The 7,867-nt window shown below is 41.7% G+C and overlaps 1 protein-coding gene across 2 annotated transcripts in view; it reads left to right on the top strand.

Annotated features, from left to right (window-relative positions):
- The first annotated feature begins 65 nt into the window (after positions 1-65).
- Positions 66-7,867, top strand: part of hoxc4a (homeobox C4a) — an 11,470-nt gene continuing 3,668 nt past the window's right edge. Inside the window, exons 1-2 of one of the 2 annotated variants that reach the window (XM_013910728.1) lie at positions 66-1,022; positions 1,531-1,885. In XM_013910728.1, the coding sequence (XP_013766182.1) occupies positions 587-1,022; positions 1,531-1,885 (791 nt within the window). In that variant the 5' untranslated portion in view covers positions 66-586. Of the gene's footprint in view, positions 1,023-1,530; positions 2,372-7,867 lie in introns of those variants that run through there. The other variant, XM_005732553.2, reaches the window with a different exon arrangement.

Here is a 7,867-nt window from a genome sequence, read left to right as displayed (position 1 = left end):
AAGAAAGAAAGAAAGAAAGAAAGAAAGAAAGAAAGAAAGAAAGAAAGAAAGAAAGAAAGAAAGAAAGAAAGAAAGAAAGAAAGAAAGAAAGAAAGCAATCCAGAATTTATTCTTAGTCTTGTGAAGAGACCCTGGGCTGTGTCACAGCTGAAGCTTTGTTGTCAGAGACAGTCTTTGTTAATCAGGTGTTATAACTAACGCAATGACTGGTTTGTTGTTGCACCTCATCCTTGTCCCTTTGAATAATTGAGACCACTGTATTTGCCTGTTATATTTTTTCCTTGGTCAGCAACTAGCTACTAGTTTTGTCCCCAAGATCAATTGCCTTGGTAACGCAGCCAGAGAGAGAGAGAGAGAAAGAGAGAAAGAGAGAGAGAGAGCGAGAGAGAAAGATTTGTGCCCACAATGGCGACTGTAGGTATGCTAAATACCTCTGGTTCCTTATCCGGGAACTACCTCTTACCCTGCTATTGGGCCATTGGGTCACGTGGTAAAAGTAACTTTACAGGGCTGCTCGCAAGTAGGAGGGCTTTATGGAGCAGAAAAACGACAAAGCTAGAAAAATTATTTTCCACTCCAGAAATTAATGATCATGAGCTCGTATTTGATGGAGTCTAACTACATTGATCCGAAATTTCCTCCATGCGAGGAATATTCGCAAAATAACTACATCCCCGAGCATAGTCCAGAATATTACAGCCGCGCAAGGGACACTGGCTACCAGCATCACCATCAGGAGTTATATCCTCCGCGGGCGAGCTACCAAGAGCGCCAGTTTAACTGTGCAAGCATCCCTGAACCTGACACGCCAAGGGGACATGGAATACCCCATTCTGCGCATCTACTGACAGGGAAAGGGCAACCTGCTTCATGTGAAACCCCACAGTTGTCCATGTCCCCCGCCACCCCACCGGCCGCAACCTCCGCCTGCAACCAAGCTACCCCGGAGCATCCAAACAGCACAGCCTCCTCCAAACAGCCTGTGGTGTACCCATGGATGAAGAAAATTCACGTCAGCACTGGTAGGCAACTTGTGTGTTTATGTTCCCTGCACTCCTCATGCTCCTCTCTCCCCTTCCCTCCCTTTATCAGTCCCTCTGACTCCCATCTCGTTGCCAGCCCCTGCTCCGATAGCAGGGAAGCCTTTGAAATGGCACAATTGAGGCGGATTTACGACTCGGCATTGGTAATTACACCCACCATAAATTTTATAGCCGAGGTATACTCAGGGCAGCCGTATCACCATGTGGCTTCTGCTGTTATGTATTGCGCGATGGAGAGAGGGGGAGAAATGAATAAGAAAAAAAATCTGAGCTTTGTAATCTTGCATTAATAATTTAGCTCATAGTTGGATGTGAGTGTCCTCTCATTACGCTGAGAAGTTCTTAACTTCCCATTTAAATTTCTCAAACAGCTAAACATTCATAACCAATAAATCTTTCCAGCCATATCTCAGTTGAGGCCATTCTTGTTTACCCCTCCTTTCCTCCGTTCTCTGTCTCCCTTTCTCTCCTCTTCTCCTTCTTCCAGTGAACTCTGGTTACAATGGGACGGAGCCCAAGCGGTCTAGGACAGCATACACCCGGCAGCAAGTCTTAGAATTGGAGAAGGAATTCCACTATAACCGATATTTAACTCGGCGGAGGCGCATCGAGATCGCACACACCCTGGTTCTCTCCGAGCGGCAGATTAAAATCTGGTTTCAAAACCGCAGGATGAAATGGAAAAAGGATCACAGGCTCCCGAACACCAAAGTGAGATCCTCCTCCTCTTCCTCCGGGTCCAACACAAGCTCAGCAGCCGGCGCTGTTGCCGCTGCCTCGGCCACTAACACCGGGGCCCCCGACGAACTTACCGGAGCTCAGCATGGCGAGGATATTACCAGGTTATAAAACCACGAACCATTACTGGGGGTAGAATAAGAACTGGTTATTTATAGAACACTTATATATTTTGTTTTCGTAGCTATCTTGTGCGGTTTCCTTTAAGTCCAAAGTTATATAAAATGCATGTTATATAGCATGGATTACTGCGAATACCGATGAATTATTTTTACGTGACACAGGGTTTAATTTATTTGAAGTTCAATTAAAATGATGTTTTTTATTAAAAAATGTTTTGAATGAAGGATGAAAAAGTAGAAAAAAAATATACATTTTATCAAAATGTTATTGTGGGCCATTCTTTTGCCCTGCTGCCCAAGGTGAAATGCACAATCTATTTATTTCAAACAACACTGGAAGGAAATCACTATAATAATAGTTATTTTTGGTATATAAAAAAGAAAGCTGGAACACACCATTGATCTTGAACTTGTATGTTTAGGAGAATAACAATGTGTGAATTACCTCGTGTATTTCAGAAACAGGATTTTTCTTTTTCAATTTTTTGCAATTTAGTTTTGTGGTGTTGATGTTGTGTTTTAGACCGTTCAAAGCAGATTATTGTGAAATGCAATAAACGGAGTTTAGTGTACTTGTGCTAATCATATTGGTCAATAAAACAGTGAGTGTCTACTAGTTTTAAATACGTTTGTTCCAAGTTTATTTTAGGTAAGGTGAGGTCTACTGTTGCAAATTGGAGGAGATTCTTAAAAGTGTACAGATGTGTGAATACTGGACATTTCACGAGGGAAACAAAAATCACTGTGTTTTTAAACTGTGTTTGTCAATCCTGCAGCTCCCTTTTTGCGTGTTTATATTTGCAATGTGTACAGACACTGTGTGTGTGTGTGTGTGTGTGTGTGTGTGTGTGTGTGTGTGTGTGTGTGTGTGTGTGTGTGTGCGTGCGTGTTAAAGCTTCACTCATAATGGATTGAAGTTATTTCTGAAATATGAAAATGAAATAGTTTGCGCTGTGCAGTATACGTGCAACCTCATCAGTCTGAAGGGCATTCAATTAGACAAGCCACTGAGGCCCTCCAGTCCACACTGCACTGCCTCTGCCAGTGCTACAAAAGAAGCTACTCGCTTCCTTCGTCCTGACTTGAACACAAAGATGCATGCGTTTAATTTAGAGTACATTTGCAATGTGTTAGAGATTTTAGATTGTTGTGAAATTATTCATTTTGTAACAATAGTGGTTGCCCTGCTTTTCTATAGTCCTCTGCGCCATGCGACTGGGTTTTCAAATGTGAAATGAATAAAAAAAATAAAGTCGTGATCTGCCGATAGATTCAGTATAATGCGTCGTGTGGTCTTCGTTAAATATCTGAGTGAAGATGCTGATGAAGTACACTAGTTTACCTTTGGTTTTGTTTTTTAAACATTTTTTTTAAATTGATCTAAAGCAGTGCCCTCTCCACAAAAAGGAATGCTGTTGTTTTCTTGTCTGTTCACTCTTTGACTCTTGCTTGTATAAACACTTTGGCTCATTTGTCTGCTGACTCCCCAGTGGGCAGTTTGCCTCCGTAGTATGCTGCAGCTCGCGAGACTGTAGAAACTTCAAAAACGGCGCTAAGGCGTCTCTGTGCAACGTCATCGTGCGACTTTCATCTGGCAGGGGGACCAACTCACTGCAGGACTCTTTGCTGCTGAAAACCTGCTGGACTGATGCAATAATTTGAAGAAAGTCTTTTTAACTGAATCATCAACTGAAGTGCCTGAAGTGCTTTCATTTTGTCTCCCATTTTTCCCCCCTTTTTCTTTTTCTTTTTTTTTTTTTGGGAAGAAGGATTTCGGTTTAAAAATGGCTTGAGTCCAAAGACGCGCAAGAATTTGATAGATTATTGAAATTGTGACATGAATAGGCCTTATAAAATGCCTCGCGTAGTGGGAGGCAAAAGAGCACAAAAGGATGAGGTATTTTCCATCATCAATCTTTCCCCATAGAGCTTTGTGCTCTGTTCTGGAAAACAGCTCTGACAACAACCAGTTTTGATCTTATCAAATATTATGTAGACGGGGTCGCATCCTATGCCACTTTTCTTTTTATTTGACTGCTTTTCCCACAAATGTGAAAGTTAAGTTGGACTTTAAGCTGGACCAAAGAGGTTCAAACCTACTTTTTGGACAGGGCTTTGGATAGGCAGTAGAATAGTGGTGAGACGGCGCTGAAAAATGAATCCAGAAGCCTTTATGTTGCTGGACAGATTAGAGAAATTAATGTGCTCGCCACAGTCCCAGCATCCCTCCAGCCTCTTTCTAGGCCCTGTCGCCTCCATGTCGCGAAGCTGAAAAGGTACTTTATTGAAGTTTGGGGGCGAAATGGTAGAAGGCCGAGTTCACCTCGGGGACACGTTTTCTGTCCCATTAGGCTCATTTCAGTCTGGATGGCCGACCTCTCCAACCCTGTGACCCAACTCACTCTCTATACGTGTACCTTCTGTGTGCGCCCTCGCTGGTCCCCTTCGGCCTCGGCTTTCTTTTCTGCGCTGTGCCGATAGAGAGGCCTGCTGCGGGGGATCACTCAATGTGTTTCTTCTTTTGTTAATTTGGCGGGGTGGGAGCGACGACACTGGACAGCGCTGAACTCTCGGACGGTTCTCTTCCTTGCATCCAGCAGAATTGCAGGATTTCCACACAGACACCTTCTTCTTTAATTTAACAATCTTTCGATCTCCCGTGAAGTCGTTTCCAAATCAAAGTGGCAAAGTTTTGTGGTAACCTTTACTGCAGTTAATGGAGTGGCAACATACATATATAAATATTTTTTTAAGTCTGTCTGAGAAAAGAAGGAAAGGAAGAAATATTGTTTTGTATACGTATTTAAAAAGTTATTTTTTAAATTGAAATTATAAATAAGATGTAAACAAAACTACCCTTTTAGTTCCCTGAAGACCCCATACCCAAACAGGAGCATTAAAAAGAGTGTCTCTTGATGCAGTCACATGACTCCTGTGTGGCTTAAGAGAATAGCTGGTCTCCGGTCAGCACTTACATTCAGACGTGAGCTGCCAATTATAGATGTTTCTGACAGTACTGGGACAGTTGGTCATTTTGATTAGTTTATGGACAAAGACCTTCAAAAACCTTCAAACTTCCCATGGAGGCTCGGCACTTCCCCAAACTTGTATTTTTAGCCACATGCATTTTTTCCCCTGACACAGAGGAGAGCGAACTTCAGAACAGATTACTAATTAAGTTGTGTTAGAAGTAGAAGATGCTCGAAAATATAAGCGATGATGTCAACACTTGAGATATTATTGATGGGGCAAATCACTAGCCGCTTTTTTAAAAATGATATTCGAAAACTCTTATCCGGTTTTGCAGGCAGATTTCAGCGTGTTAGAGCGCTTTGATCTTTCTGGTGTGAGCCAAATATTCAACGTTGATGGAAAAATATTCAACAGCCCGTCTTCCAGGATAAACAGTTGACACTGAAAGCCAAACTAATCTCACCGTCTGTCAGTTGTTTATGTGATAATTCATCCTCCTCATCGTGTCTGTACAGGTGCAGCTCGAATTACACTTCGAACAATGACGACATGTCCCTCTTTGTTTGAGCTCTTGTAACTGAAGATTTGCGTTAAATGGAATGAGAGTGTATGAGGCACAATTTGACTTAGCGTTGCCAGGGATTTAACTAATACACCTGTATTAGGCGTTGTCTGATTTATTATGGGAATAAACAAAACGTGCGGTTTAATATTATTGCTATTCAAACAAAAGGCCAGTCAGTCATAAATCAGTGTCACTCTGCTGCTTTTTGTTTTTTTAACTTTGTTCTTATACACAATGGAAACTTTTCCTCATAGCAACACAAATGTTTAACTGCATTAAATTTAACGATAGAAAATGAATCATCGCGTACACAAATATTTTCGTTTTCTCTTCTCACGTGATCCAAGAAAGAGCGTAAACTTCAAAGTAATACGGCCTTACCTGTGACAAGATCTACACGAATGGATAGCAGTTGAATTCTTTAAGTTTAGAATGAAGTATTTTTGGTTTCACTCCATTCAGCTTTTTAGGTCATGGTCTTTTTTGCCTCTATTATTTTGCCCCCGCCCCCCGGGCTGAATCTGAAGAATTCATTTGATATGAGTTATTGTTAAACTCACCGCCTTTCAGGGATCTGGTGCATTTTGTGTGTTTGAAGTTGAGTGTATAAATTCCTCAGTCTCTACTCAGCTAACTGGTTTCGTCTCTGACTTGAGACTGTTGAATCACACATGAATTTCAGCTCACATTGCACTGCTGCAGGCTGCATGTGCTTTACGAGCACCTCGGGCGAGGACTTTCTCTGTGAAGATATATGTATGAAAAAAGAAGAACTTTGCACACAAACACCAATCGAAATGTTTGAACAAAACCAAATATGAAACACGGAAGCGCCTGTGTTGTGACGCTTGCGCGCTTGATTGCCTGCTTTTGTTGTCTGCGCCGGGTTAAGTGCAAACTGTTTCAAACTCGTCCCAGGTGAGTGTCTTCTTCAGTCACTTTGGTTTGTCATAAAAGGTCCGGGCCGGTGCATTGTTATCCTGTAGTGTGTTTAAACGGCAGCCATGGCAGCTGCATAAAGGCTGAGAGTTGAAACAGGGGTCATGCTGCTATTTTCCAGGGATAGAGAGGCTGTCTCACATTGACCAGCAGTGGGTGTGTCATAAATCCGTAAATCTCTCTCCTATCCGTTCACTCAAGGGAGCAAATGCGTCGGCCTGGTGTGTGCGCGCATGCGTGGTGGAGGTAGAGTTTGATTAATTTACATAAAACTAGATTTTAAAAAGCCATCAGAAATGTTAAAAATGATTTAGTGTCGGCGCTGGAAAACATTTCAAGCAGGAGACGACGAAGCAGCTTGGACTGGTGTCCCACTGTAGAGTTGACATCGCACAGGAAATGATGGCCTGGATAAACTTACGAGTATACTTTCTGTCATCATAACGCCTCGCTGAGAAATATTTAATTAGCCCATTTGCTGCATCGTTGAGGACCTTCGAAATTACAGTCATTTTCTTCCGTTAGAGGTGTCACAAGGGGGCCCAGACAGTCACTAGATTGAGTTATGATTATGTTATTCGCTTTTCATTAGCAAAAGTGTTCTGAATATGCGATCCTGAGACTATAGATCCATGATTATGCAGAAGTTTAGCGAGATGCGGTTTTTATTTGATTTGTTCTCTGAAAATGATTATCCGGTGTATTTGCGTGACCACCAGTTGCATATCATGCAGAACTTTGAGCACTTTGACAGCTGCTGCTGCTGCTGCAGTTTAACTTTGTGTGTACTGTATTTGATTGGATGTTAACGCGAAGGGTCATATGACCTCTGTTATCTAAGATGCAGGACTTTAAAATAAACTATACAATAAGTAAACAAATAAATACCGCGTAAAGCATGTATATTTATCAATTAAAGGAAAAAACGACATAAAATGTCTTAGTAAGGTACTAGTCGCCGGAACAGATTCTATGCAACTTGGCATCGATCCTTCAATTCTCCTGAACTCTGCTGGAAAGATAAGCCCAGTTTTTGATTTGAGGATGATGGTGCGGTGGAGGTCACTAAAATCTCCCATAGGTCTTCAGATGATTTGAGCTCTGATATGATAAAGTTTGAGTCAGACCATTCTTATACCCACTAAACCATTCAGTGACCTTGTGCCCAGTGGATGGGTGAGTGATCTTGTTGGAAGAGACCCCATTTGGGTAGAAATTGTTAATCAAAGGATAAAGATGATTACTTAGGACAACTTTTGCACACTTCCTTCTAAGCTAACAACTGGATCCAAACAATGTCAGTAAAATTTACCCCACAGCTTGAAGCCACCTGATCTTCTAACTGGAGGGGTTAACGTTCAGGTTTTCCCCTTTAGGTTGTTCTGTATATAGGTATAGATAGATAGATAGATAGATAGATAGATAGATAGATAGATAGATAGATAGATAGATAGATAGATAGATAGATAGATAGATAGATAGATAGA

Source organism: Pundamilia nyererei, unplaced genomic scaffold (assembly GCF_000239375.1).
Source record: "Pundamilia nyererei isolate P.nyererei 1_Seehausen unplaced genomic scaffold, PunNye1.0 scaffold00047, whole genome shotgun sequence".
NCBI classification, from domain to species: Eukaryota; Metazoa; Chordata; class Actinopteri; order Cichliformes; family Cichlidae; genus Pundamilia; species Pundamilia nyererei.
The sequence above is the reverse complement of the archived record's forward strand: the minus strand, read 5'-3'. Positions and strand labels throughout refer to the sequence as shown.